Source organism: Thamnophis elegans, chromosome 14, assembly GCF_009769535.1.
Source record: "Thamnophis elegans isolate rThaEle1 chromosome 14, rThaEle1.pri, whole genome shotgun sequence".
NCBI lineage: Eukaryota > Metazoa > Chordata > Lepidosauria > Squamata > Colubridae > Thamnophis > Thamnophis elegans.
Window position 1 is genome coordinate 36,530,060 of NC_045554.1, and position 14,083 is coordinate 36,544,142.

Genomic DNA, 14,083 nt, shown 5'->3' on the forward strand with positions numbered 1-14,083 from the left:
AGCCCAGTCCAGAACGAAGGACAAGAGGGCGAGAAACATGAAGCAGAGAAGATAGACGGATGAGACCAGATAGAGACCTGAGATTGGAACCTGCAACTCCTACTAGGAGGCAGCTTCCATGATTCATGTGTGTAAGGAAAGAAGGTGCACCTTTAGCACATTCAAAGGTTGTGTTTCATGCCACCTAGATTCCAGGTCAGTATCTGGAGTTCTGTGGGAGTTTTGGATGGGGAGGAACAGATTTAGGTTCAACCTTCGTAGGATGAAGGGACTATGGATTTTTTGAGACTTTTCCAACTCTTCTTCTGCATGATTTGGGGAAACCTCTCAAACTCACAACTCCTGCTTAGAGAGCAGGCGGTAGTAGCCATGGCTCGGGGTTCTTTTGTGTGTTCATTTGTGCAACAATTGCAACTAATCCTGAATTGGGAGGCCCTATTCATGGCCACGCCTTGGCTACCTCCTGCCTGGATTTCTGCCACGCAACCCACGTGGTACCCACTCTTGAAGATCACTTAGAAGCTACCACTGGTCCTTAACGCAGCAGTGGACACAGTAATGAATGTAGCTTATATTCTCAACTAACACACCCACTTTGTGAGCTGTATTGGTTGCTGGTGAACTTCTAGATACAATTGAAGGTGCTGGTTATCACTTTTAAGCTTTTCATGATAGAGCCGGATTTTTGTGAGATCCCGTCTCCGATTATTTTGGCATCTCCAGTAAGATTGAAGAGAGTTGGCATGCTCCAATTCCCATCACTTACGCAATGACATCCGATGGATGTCATTGCTTCACTGTTATTGCACTTGCCCTATGGAATAGTATTCCCCCAAGATCTAGATGACTTGCCCCACTACCATTGGTAAGGTTTTCTCCCCAGACATTGGGTCAGGAGATCTTCTGGACCTGTCCAGGTTAGTTATGCTTAGTTATTATATTGCCTCTAGTGTAATTTGTATTGCATTTAATTACATGTACATTACAGTGTTGTTTTGATTGTGTGCTGCCTTGAGTCATAGGTTGAGAGAATAAATGGACTAAATACATACACCTGATGTGATTTGACCTAGGCAGGTTCCAGGCAGGCAAGCCCCATCACCTCCTGTCCTCCTACATAAGAGACCAGATGCCCTGTAATCGGGGCATACCAGGCATTGCCATCAACCCCTAACCTTGACAATATTCCTTAGAGAGAAGCAGAACAAGGTCCCCAGTCCATCCATACTGTGGTGGACAAGAGAGGAGGGATGGGCTTCTCCACTGCTCCTAGACTAAGCAAAGGGTACCAGAGCCACGAGAGCTACAAGAGTCAATCTACCCATGAGGCTGGGCCAGAGAAGGGAAGCTGCCCCCCGCAAGGTCTCTTGGTTGGTCTCATCTACACGTAAAGCCTTCCCATCACCAGCCAGCTGGGCTCGTGAGCTGCAGAGGTTATGTAGGTTGCCTTGGAACTGGATCTTTCGGGACTCTTGCCGAAGGGACTCCCAAATGTTGGCTGCCTCTTCAGGGCAATTGGACAAAACCTTGGTGGCACAGATGTGGAAGTCATCCCAGGACCTGTAGGAAGAGAAGGCTCAGTGAGGATTAACAGCAATGGCACTTAGACTTCTACACTGTTTCATAGTGCTTTTACAGCCCTGTCTAAGCCGTTTACAGAGTCAACAATCTGGGTCCTCATTTTACCAAGGATGGAAAGCTGAGTCAACCTTGAGCTGGTGAGATTTGAACTGCTGAACTGCAGCTAGCAGACAGCTGAAGTAGCCTGCAGTACTGCACTCTAACCACTGCGCCACCTCGGCTCTTTTAAGCTCAATTTATGCTGAAGCCATAGAGAACAAAGTGGGAGCATGATTCTATTTGTATGGGTCAATGGTTACACAACATTCCCTTCTATTTTAGTTTGGGGTCGCCCACGCAAAAAAGGGGCTAGTGTTAGAAACAGCCTTGGCTACATGACTACAAGCATCAGAAAGTAGCATTGGTGAAGGTCACAAAGGGAACACCACAGAAGTGGGTTCCTACCAGTTCGCACCTATTCGGTAGAATCGGTTCATCAAATCTACCAAACCGGTAAGAAGAGGTTCCACCAGTGGACCCGGAAAGCAGGCCACACCTACAGAAGAGGTTCCAAAAATTTTTGAAACCCACCACTGGTCCTTGGATAGGATTATTCTACACTATCATGCTCCTATTTATAAAACTCAGTGCCTCTGTGAAAGGTAAGGATGACTCCTGCGTTTGTGGTGCAATCAGAACATTGCGTGTGTTGAAGTTGTTTTAACGCAAACCAAAGATGCCTTTTAAAAAACAAGTTTACATCATATTCTTATGCATGCCAGTGCTGTGTGTGAGGTAATTGAAGGTGGTTCTGACAAGTGTCATCGGCATCTTCATATCCGGTCACATGGGCGGCAAGCCACTCCCACAAAGGAGGCCACACCCACAGAGTAGGTTCAAACAATTTTTGAAACCCACCACTGGAACACCAGTAAGAAGAATCATTTGCATTACTGTAACTGTGGTGCAAAGTGGCTCTAGACTAGCATAGACATCTAAAATTCAGTTTGCAGGGCATTTCCCTGTATTTCATTCTAGTGTTCTGATCTGATCTTCAGGGATGTATTAAAACTGCATTGGGAGAACATGAAGTATTATGCTTGCTCAGGATTTTCATCATCCTAATTATGAAGAGGCAACTCCTACAAATGCACACACCTCTTCCCTGACACCACCTATACGAGGAGGGTTGTAGGATGTCTATCAACGTGTGTCAACACCAGAGCAATTTGCAAATGCCTTACCTGCTGCCATTATTAAAACCTTTCAAAAGGCCACAAAAGGGCTCTCATTCCCACCTTTGAAATTCAGTGGTGGATCTTAATCTTCAAATTTACCGAAGCAAGATCTAAGTCAATTTTGCATCAGATGAAAATTATCAGTAGGGCTGCTGGTGGAAAACAAACCTCAGGTAAATCCATGCAGAACCCGGGACAGATCATACGGGATTTAGCGTGTCACATGAAAACTCAAAGAAACGATGTCTACATTCAGGGAGCAATATAATCCAACAGTTCCTTGGAAGTGGCTGTTCTGGTGCATATATGTTATTAGCTACTAGCCGATAACCCCGCATTGCCCGGGTATTTATTGATAGGGGGAAAATACCAAACGTAATTTATAATGTTGGCTTTTCCCCCTTACCAGAGGGAGCCTCCTTGTGGAGTACTGTGAAGCTGTTACCATGGCAACTCCACTGCACTGTACAGTAGAGTCCATTGTAGGGCAGTACAGTAGAAGCCATTTTAAGGCACAACAGGCTGTATCTTAACAGAACACCCCCCCCCGAGAGGTGTTAGGGGTGTCTTACCCCCACAATATTTGTTTCCAGTGAGTAAGTCATCTGAATACTAAGTTTGGTTGAAATTGCTCGAGGCATTCCAGAGTTATGCTGGAACATACATGCACACAGCCATTTATATATATACCGTAGATAGATTGTTTCCTTAACTTTGCCTGGCTGACTAAGTACTATGCAAAGAGTTTTGGGCTGGATTCCCAAATCATGTTTAGCCACAAAATGATTTGCTTAGTTTGTACCATATCATCCTTTGCAGTTTGCAATCTATGGTTAATGGCTTTGCAACATATGAAACTGTTGAAGGCTTATTCAACAAATAATAAACCTTCATTTGGGCAATATTTTAACCCAATCTTATCACCTGATCTTTAAGAGGTGGATGTGGGTAAACTGAACATTGCAGTTCTAGGGCCCAGATGGTCCTGAAGTCCAATGTTTGGAAGGCAGTGTTACCTTCCTTAGACGTATGGATGACCTTTGGGTTCCTAACTGGGAAAAACAAGGGGTTTTCTTGGTCTCTTTCTCAAAACCAGTGTTCCTATTTTTAAAGTTCTGTGCTGAAGTATCAGACTTGGGAAAGCTGAAGTCAGCAATACCAATTCAGATGGATGAATAGCTCGAGGAATCTTCTCGCAAGCTTTTGAGGCAGCTCCATAATAACTTTACTACTGATGGGTGCCTGAAATGAGGAACCTGCACTCACCTACAGATGGTGTTCAACTCCTCTTGATCCTGGATGGTGTCATCCTCCATATCCTTCTGAACATTTTGAGCCATGCTGTCTCCAAGGCTAACCAGGCACTCTGCAAACCCCTTATAGATGGTGTTGCACTTCCAGCCAGCCGCATTCACGGGCTGCCCCACCAGCACTGCAATGAAGTTGAAATTGAGATATTCAGACTGTGTTATCTTCAATAGCTTTCCCAAGCTCACAACTTGATAATTGTGTAGGACTATAATTCCCATAATCCCTGGGAAGCATGCAGGATGGGGTGATGGAATCATAGTTAAACTTTCCCGGAATGTGTCTTAGAGCAGGGGTCTCCAACCTTGGCAACTTTAAGCCTAGAGAACTTCAACTCACAGAATTGAAGTCCACCAGGCTTGAAGTCCACCACAGTTGAAGTCCATCAATCTTAAAGTTGCTAAGGTTGGAGACCCCTATCTTAGAGGATAAAGATAAAGGTTCTGCTCGCACATATGTGCTAATCATTCCCAACTCTAGGGGGCAGTGCTCATCTCAGTTTCAAAGCCAAAGGGCCAGCACTGCCGAAGACGTCTCCATGGTCATGTGGCCAGCATGACTAAATGCTGAAGGCACACAGAACATTGTTACCTTCCCACCAAAGGTAGTCCCTATTTTTCTACTTGCAGTTTTACATGCTTTCAAATTGCTAGGTTGGCAGAAGCTGGGACAAGTAATGGGAGTTCACTCCGTTACGCGGCGCTAGGGATTCAAACTGCTGACCTTTCTGATTAACAAGCTTAGTCACTGAGCCACCCCGTCCCTGAGGATCAGGTCTTAAAGGACAGCATTCATCAAATAGCCAGCAGAGCCAGTGTTTGCCATTATAGGCCAGAGTGGCAAGTTGAAAAATTAGAGACAAAACACCTCATAAAATTAAAATATATATTTCGGGATAGCTTCAAAAGCTATTGCTATTCAAGAATTCTAAAGCAGTGTTTCTCAACCTTGGCAACTTGAAGATGTCCGGACTTCAACTCCCAGAATTCCCCAGCCAGCGAAAGGGTGCTTGTTTCACCCCTGGCCTCTTTCTATTGAAATGTTTAGGCATTGGATAATGGTAATGATTATTCCAAAAATGATAAGGCAATTTTCTGTATTTCCTGAAGAGCATTTGTAAAGGGGCAATCCAATTCTGATAAAATAAGTTATTTTAGGGGGCCAGAAAAGAAGCAATTAGTTGTACATTCTGGCTTTCCTTAGTTTAAATATTTTGCATATATAGCCGGGTTTGATTTCTGAACAACCGAGAATAGCACCCTAAGACTGTTTGATAGGGTTGCTTATTTAACGGTGTGTAAAATTTAAGATGGTGGTTTTGACATATGGAGAACCAGTTTGATGTAGGAATTGAGGTTCTAGGCTAGAAACCAGGAGACTGTGAGTTTTAGTCCTGCTAGAGGTACAAAGCCAGCTAAGTTACTTTGGGCCAGTCACTCGCTCTCAGTCCTACAAAGTAGGCAATGGCATTAGGGCAAGCCACTTCATATAAATCTAATAAACCTAAACCTAAACCTTCTGAGAAGTTGCCAAGAAAACTGGCAAGGACTAGTTCAGTCAGTCATTAGAAGTCAAAATTAACTCAAAGGGCATTTTAAAAAAGGTTTGATGTGTAAAAACCCTTAGTGACTCAGCTGGGTATAAGCAAGCATTCACCAGGACTTCTGTTATCCAAGACACTAAAAGCTAGAATCCAAGACGGTGATTTTAAAAGACAAAGAAAACTAGGACTTCAGAACTCTGGACAGCTCCTAGAAAGCTCTGGGAGACTGCCTTTGAGCTTAAATACCAAGGACAACTTTTCAACAAGAAAGTTAAAACTACCCAGGAGGAATCTGAATTCCCAAATTCATGCATCATACAAAGCCTGATATTCAAATGATCAAAACTGAGATTGCACGATGCCCTAATTGCAATGTGGTTTAACCTTATGTGGAAATTTTTACTAAAGTAGGCTACCCAACATTCTGGGCTGAATTCATTTCTTTTGTTGCTTTGAACCTGTCCCATCACTGAAATACACCCTCAACAAAAGACTTCAGAGAGAGGGAAAGCACCCACTTTCAGACAAGGATATGCCTGTACATAAAGCAGCTGGCTAGCATTCCCTAAGGTAAAGGTAAAGGTAAAGCTTCCCCTCGCACATATGTGCTAGTCGTTCCTGACTCTAGGGGGCGATGCTCATCTCCGTTACAAAGCCAAAGGGCCAGCGCTGTCTGAAGACATCTTCGTGGCCATGTGACCAGCATAATTAAACACCAAAGGTGCACGGAACACTGTTCCCTTCCCACCAAAGATGGTTCCTATTTTTTTTACTTGCATTTTTACATACTTTTGCATTGCTAGGTTGGCAGAAGCTGGGACAAGTAACGGGCACTCCCTCCGTTATGCGGCACTATGGATTCGAACCGCCAAACTGCTGACCTTCTTGTTGATCAGGAAGGTCAGCAGTTCGGCGGTTCGAATCCATAGTGAGTGGTATCGGTATCTTAGCCACTGAGCTACCTTTAGCATTCCCCCCCCCCCACAAAGCACATTTCTGTTTAGATAACAAGACTGAATGTAATAAGGACTTAATTAGAATGCAGAGTTAAGACCGCCCCAAATTGAATTGAGGTAGCTGTCTTGCATGGCAAACTATGACCATCTCTTGAGGACTCAGAAAGATAAACCGCGTATCTTATCTTAAAGAGGTAATACTCAATGCATGATGACAATTGTCCCCCAAATTTATGTTGTTAAGTGAGACACATGCTAAGTGAATTTTGGCCCCTTTTATGACCTTTCTTACCCCAGTGGTTAAGCAGTTCTTAAATGTATAACCCAGTTGTTAAGTGAATCTGGTTCCCTTGCTGACTCTGCTTGTCAGAAGGTCGCAAAAGCGGACCAGACAACTCTCCAATCATCATAAATGTGAGTCAGGAGTCAATCATCTGAATGTAAATCATGTGGCCATGGGGATGCTGCCACAGTCATAAGTGTGCGAAAATGGTCATAAGTCACTTCTTTCAGTGCCATTGCAGCTTTCAATGGTCACTAAATGAGCTGTAGTAAGTCAAGGACTACCTGTAAAAGTCTAATACTATATCAATAAGTACCGCATCAAATAGCTGTTGGAGATACATGGCTGAGTTAGCTGTATATTTAGGAAATAACAGACTTACTGTCTTAGGGCCTCAGTGATTACAAAAACAAAAAAAACACCAAAGGCCTTTGTCAATCAAAGTAACTTCAATTCTGTCCCTGTTATCAATGCGTATACAGAATAAAGAATAACAGAGTTGGAAGGGACCTTAGAGGTCTTCTAGTCTAACCCTTCTGCTCAAGCAGGAAACTATACCATTTTAGACAAATGTCCAATCTCTTCTTAAAAGGGTACATACCAGTGGTGGGTTACAAGCGGTACACTCTGGTACGGGTGTACCGGTGCGTACCGGGAGCACTGGCTACCGTTCCGGTACGGGGTTCTGGAGGGCCTGCCCGCCCGCCCTCCTTACCTGTATTTGAGCTCTTTGGCGCTTCCGCACACATGCACGGAGCATACGGCACCTGCGCGATGCTTCGGCGAGCAGCTGGAGTGTTGCGGAGGCGTCGCAGGAGATAAGGACGCATGGGCACACTCCGCGCATGTGTACGTGTGCTGCACACATTCATGTGGTGGATGCCGAGCCCCATTGCATCATACCAGTTGCACCAGGATCCGGAACCCACCACTGGTGCATACTGAAATCACCGTTTCTATTAATTAGCTATAGAACCCTGTGCTAGTTTGTACCTAAAAGTGTCAAGCCAACAACAAACCATATAATCAAAATTGAACACACATATATTTAAATAAGTAAATATACATGTGCTGTAGGTGAACTTACAACACATTATTATGTTGGATCTTGCAAGCCTGTAGGCAGAGAGTTCACCGTTGCAATCTTTTGCATGGAATCTGGAAGTTCAAAATGTATATAAACTGCAAGGCGATCCAACCGGTCAGTCCTAGAGGAGATCAACCCTGACTGCTCTTTAGAAGGCCAGATCCTGAAGAGGAAACTCAAAGACGTTGGCCACCTAATGAGAAGGAGGAAGGACTCCCTGGAGAAGAGCCTGATGCTGGGAACGATTGAGGGCAAAAGAAGAAGGGGACGGCAGAGAATGAAGTGGCTGGATGGAGTCACCGAAGCAGTCGGTGTGAGCTTAAATGGACACCTGAGGATGGTAGAGGACAGGAAGGCCTGGAGGAACGTTGCCCATGGGGTTGTGATGGGTCAGACATGACTTCACAGCTAACAACAACAATACAAAACTGCCATTTGGATATATTTCTCACCAGAGAAAAGTTTTTATCTGGACCATACTATACCAATCTTTCCCTAAGAAGGCCTTTTTCCATATGCTGTTTAACAAACCCATCCTAATCACTGGCAATGCAAGAGTTTTCAAGATCATTTGGAAGACAGCGGGTTGGAGAAAACTGGAGGGAAACACATGGCATTTTGTATTCAGATCCCTAGGAAATGCCAATCACCCAGCCTTATGTCTTATTTAAATTGATAGAATTTAAATACACACCCACACACAGACACAGATATGCACAACTCTGAGTCCACCAATAGCATCAGATAAGAAGCATTAGGATTAATTATGCTAATTCTATCATCAAATCATAGGCAAGGCAGACTCTTTATTCCAATGCAGGCTTTTTTCAACCCATTAGGATTTGAGCATCTTCTCTGATATTAAACAAGCAAGGATGAGTTTCCCCCAAAACCAAGACAGGAAGGAAATTACAATTCCATAAGGGCTTTCAGAAAAATGGCTTGATCAGGATTCTAAAGAGCTCATTCGTGGGTTTTTAAAAATTTTCTTAACAGATTTTTAATAAGACAGGGGAAAAATAAGAGACGTTTCCATATGGGAAAACAACACGGCTTGGGTGTTCCTTCCCACCTTGGGATTAAAAAAAATACTTTGAATGGAACAGGAAATTAAACATTTTCAATCTAACCGATTGCTAATTTTATCTTAATATTGCCGGTCATGTTCTGATGATGCCGTACTACTTCTAATAATAATTGAAAGACAAAAAGGAAACCCAGTTCAACTGAGGCCAGAAAATGTAAAGCAGAAGAAGCTTATTAAAAGAGCAGAAAAATAAGTAGAAATAAATAGAAATAGAGCAGAAAAATAAAAGGGTTTCTTCTGGGTACCACAGAAGGTAATAATATCATGTACCTTGGGATACCTGCAGTTTCCTTACCAAAAGGTACAATCTTGGCCTCTTCTCCTCACCCACTTTATTTAGCATTCAGCTTGTATTTTTCTCCATGAGTAAAAGAGGAAAATGGAGGGCTTGGTGAAACACATACACAACTTTGGGACATCTGTGCAAATCACTCCCTTTCTAGACCGGTGATGAGGATGGTTGTAAGGACATTGGAGACAACACAATGGATAAGGATAGATTAAAAAGTACCAGCTGGAGTTGGGAAACCTGTGGCCCTCCAGCAACACCCAACACTGGCTGTACAGGTAGTCCTTGACTTACAACCACAATTTATGTTGCTAAGTGAGACATTGGTTAAGTGAGTTTTGCCCCGTTTCACAACTTTTCTAAGCCACAGTTGTTAATTGAATCATTGCGGTTGTTGAGCTAGGAACATGGCTGTTAAGTGAATCTGACCTTGCTGGTTGGAAGGCCACAAAAGCTGTTTATGTCTGTCTGTCTGTCTGTCTGTCTGTCTGTCTGTCTGTCTGTCTCTCTCTCACACACACACACACACACACACAGAGGACTCTGCAGCTGCCGTACATATGAATCAGTTGCCAAGCATCTGAATTTTGATCAGAGACCATAGGAATGCTGCAACGGTTGTGTAAAAAATGGTCACAAGTAACTTTTTTCCCCAGTGCCATCATTAACTTTGAAAGGTCACTCAGCAAACTGTTGTATCTTGAGGACTACTGTATCAGCAGACAAGTAGTTCTGTCAATCTCTAATGTATTACACAGACCAATTGCCATTTAGACACATTTCTCACCCTCCAGAGAAGGGAAAAAGTTTTATCTGAAATATAACTATAGCAACCTTTCTCTGACATTTCTCCTGCCATCCTTTTCCCCATACAGAGGCAAGCAGAATCTGACCCAGCACCTCACCCGAAGCCTTGTCCTGCCTCAGCCTCTTTTCTTTTTCTTTTTTTTTAATTAAAAAGTTTTTATTTACTTTTTTAAAAATATGAACCTTCCCTCTTTCCTTAAACAGTGTGTCGTCTGGGTACAAATATCTCTATGTGATAACCATCAAGATTTACAACATGGGAAACTAATGAGATTTAAAGACAGAATCACAAATTGGGGGCGTGTAAGGATGTATAATTATATAAATACATTGATGAGAATAGTGGGGAATTGTAACCAGGTCTACATCTCGGTCAAAACTAGGTGTGTGTGTGTGTGTGTTAAAAGCACAATGACTATATATGTATACTTTTTTGTTCTATTTATCAAAAAAAAAGAAGGAAGAAGATATACGTTAAAATGAAATATGTATATTGAAAAGGAATGATAAATACCATCAACATAAAATGGAGCTTGTTCAGAAGCTGAAATATACCAAGTGAATGAAATGAAGAGTGTGACATAGAGGAGAGAGGTAAGGGAAAAAGAGAGGGATAGGAGAGAGGAGGGGGGAAGAGGAGGAGAGAAAGGAGGAGTGGAAAGGGGGGAGAGGAGGAGGAGAGAGGAAGGGGAAGTAGAGAAGAAAAGGATGACGGAGGGAAGAAAGGAGGGAGGGAGGGAGAAGAGAGAGGGAGAAGAAAGTGATAGATAAGGCACAAATAGGGTGCGTGGAGAGCAGAAGAGCCAATAATTGTTTTGAGGAGTTGATGGTAAGGTGAATTGATGTAAACATTTAATAATACAATATGATGTTGGCTATGTAATAGTATACATGTGATTATATGTTATGAAAATGGAAAAATAAAAAACTTAATATGCAAAAAAATTTTTACAACATCATTGACATTGATATTAATTCTCTAATCTTAGAATTAAAGTATATTAAACAACTGAACATAACAATCCTGTTCATTTTTTCCCTCTTAGCATATCTTCTAGTAAAAATGTAATAATAACATCAAGCATAATGTTGTTTTCAAAAGCAAGAAATCCTCCTCCTCCTGCCATCCCATCCTTCCCTGAATTAAGGAGAAGAGCAACCTCACATCCCATCCCCTGAACCTAAATCCCCCCAGCTGGATAAGAGCCATCCCCAACATCAGCAGGAGGAAAAATTCACGGAATCTGTTGTTTTTTTTAAGGATCCTGCAGAGGATTGGACCCAAAGGGAGAATCTTTGTGAAGTCTTCAGGACATTCTCAGACGACAGTAATGCATTTTATTAAAAGGCAACCAGCTTTTCTGAGCCACATCAAGCTTTTAGCACAAAACTCATTTGCTTTTAAAATGCGCGTGGGGTGGGGGAAAAACAATCTCCTTATCTTGAGCATCCCTTCCCTCAGATATTGGGGGGGTGAAGAGGGTGGGGTAGGGAAGGAGACTGACTACAGCCAATAGAGCATCTGTGGGAAGCATCAAGCGGGTGTTTTGCAAGGGGTAAGAGGAAGCGGGTGTGTGTGTGTGTGTTAAGAAGGAAAGACAGGAGCAGGAGTTTGTGAAGAGGACATGTTGAGGTTCCTTCTTCCACTGGCAAGCAACATCCAGAGAGAGAGAGAGAGAGAGAGAGAGACAGAGAGACAGAGAGAGACAGAGAGACAGAGACAGAGAGACAGAGAGAGACAGAGAGGAAGACAGAGACAGAGACAGAGAGACAAAGAGACAGAGAGAGAGACAGAAAGACAGAGACAGAGAGAGACACAGAGAGAGAGAGAGAGACGGACAGAGAGAGACAGACAGACAGAGAGAGTCAGAGACAGACAGAGAGAGAGACAGAGAGAGACAGAGACAGAGACAGACAGACAGAGAGAGACAGAGACAGACAGAGACAGACAGAGAGAGAAAGACAGAGACAAAGAGACAGAGAGAGACAGAGAGAGACAGAGACAGAGACAGAGAGACAGAGACAGAGAGACAAAGACACAGAGAGAGAAAGACAGAGAGAGAGAAAGTGTGTGAGAGAGAAAGACAGACAGACAGAGAGAAAGAGAGAGAGAGACAGAAAGACAGAGAGAGAGAGAGAGAGAAAGTGAGAGAGAAAGACAGAGAAAGAAAGACAGAGAGACAGACAGAGAGAGACAGAGGCAAATTAGGGGCCAAAACAAACAGCTTCTAATTTTCAGCAAGAAGAAGGCAGCCGGTGCCACTAGACCCAGTTAGGGGTGCGGTCGATCCAGCCTCTACACCCTGGAGGGCTCCCCGATTCAGTTGGGGAAGGAGTTTTGAAAAGTCAGCAGAAGGGTGTCTTGCCTCAACTTACAGGATCTTTGGAACGGTGAAAAGGTTGACTTGCCAAAAAGCAAGGAAAAGTCATTGGAGAGAGGGGAGAAAATTCTGTAACGGCAGGGAAGGAAGGAAGGAAAGAAGGAGGGAAGGAAGGAAGGAGGGAAGGAAGGAAGGAAGGAAGAGGAAGGAAGGATGGAAGAAAGTAAGAAAGAGGAAGGGTGGAAGGGTGGAAGAAAGAAGGAAAAAAGAAAGAAAAAAAGAAAGAAGGAAGGAAAGAAGGAAGAAGCCGTTGCTTTAAACCTCAGTCTTGCCGACAGTTGCAACTTCCAGCCAAGGGGGGAAAAACACTCCCGAAACTCTGACGGTTCAGACGGACGGAGAGAGACACGCTGAAAGCCCCGACCCCTTTCCCCGCCCGCTGGGTCTTCCAGACGTGCAGAGTTCCAAGCCCCATCATCCACAGGCGGCACTTGCCAGGGGCCTCCTGGGGAGGAAGCGGGGGCTTCAACGCCCTCGGAACCCCCCCCCCCTCGCCGGGGGTCCAGCTCTGCTCGGGGGCCGCCTGCGGCTTCCTACGAGCGCCCCTTTTCTCACCGCCCGCTCACCCTTGCACAGCCCCGGTTTGGCTGGGTCGACCCGGCCACCTTCCCCACGCATGAATCCCTCGGCCCACCCGGTGCAGGGAAAGAGAAGCTGCTTCCAGCAGAGGTTGCAATTCAGGGGGCGCCGCAAGCAGCCCGTTAAGCCTCCAGCCGGCAAAGAACGAGGACCTCAGCCGTCCCCACGTGCGAGTCCTGGGATGGATGCCCCGCCGGTTGCTTTGAACCGGGCAGCCTTGCGGCTCTTCGGAACTCCGCTTTGCGCGCTGGCTGCCGTCCCGCGGAGACAAGATCGCCTCCCGGTCCCGGTCCTTTCCCTTCTCCTCCCCTCCCTTCTTCCCCCCTTCCCGGTCCTCGTCCCCTGCCCCTTTTCTCTCTTCCCCTCTCTCTCCCTTTCTCTCTCTCCCTCTCCCTTTCTTTCTCCCTCCCCCTCTCCCTCTCCCCTTTCTTTCTCCCTCTCCCCTTTCCCTTTCTTTCTCCCTCTCCCTTTTCCCTCTCCCCTTCCCCTTCCTTTCTCCCTCTCCCCTTCCCCTTCCTTTCTCCCTCTCCCCTTTCCCTTTTTTTCTCCCTCTCCCCTTTCCCTTCCTTTCTCCCTCTCCCCTTTCCCTTTTTTTCTCCCTCTCCCCTTTCCCTTTTTTTCTCCCTCTCCCCTTTCCCTTTTTTTCTCCCTCTCCCTTCCCCTTCCTTTCTCCCTCTCCCCTTTCCCTTTTTTTCTCCCTCTCCCCTTTCCCTTTTTTTCTCCCTCTCCCTTCCCCTTTCCTTTCCCTTTCTTTTCCCCTCTCCCTCCCCCCCTTTCCCTCTCCCTCTCTTTCTCCCTCTCCCTTTCTCTGTCTCTCTCCCTCTTCCCCTCCCTCTCCCCTTCCCCCCTCCCTCTTTCCCCTTCCCCATCCCCCTTCCCGGTCCTCGTCCCCTGCCCCTTTTCTCTCTTCCCCTCTCTCTCCCTTTCTCTCTCTCCCTCTCCCTTTCTTTCTCCCTCCCCCTCTC

At 44.9% G+C, this 14,083-nt stretch overlaps 1 protein-coding gene across 1 annotated transcript; it reads right to left on the reverse strand.

Moving 5' to 3' along the window:
* Positions 1-1,274: 1,274 nt before the first annotated feature.
* Positions 1,275-4,327, reverse strand: NRN1L (neuritin 1 like). The gene is made up of 2 exons (XM_032231122.1): positions 4,065-4,327; positions 1,275-1,560 (listed from the first exon to the last, which is right to left on the reverse strand). The coding sequence occupies exons 1-2, from the start codon at positions 4,325-4,327 to the stop codon at positions 1,275-1,277; spliced, it is 549 nt and encodes a 182-aa protein (XP_032087013.1).
* Between the last annotated feature and the right edge of the window lie 9,756 nt (positions 4,328-14,083).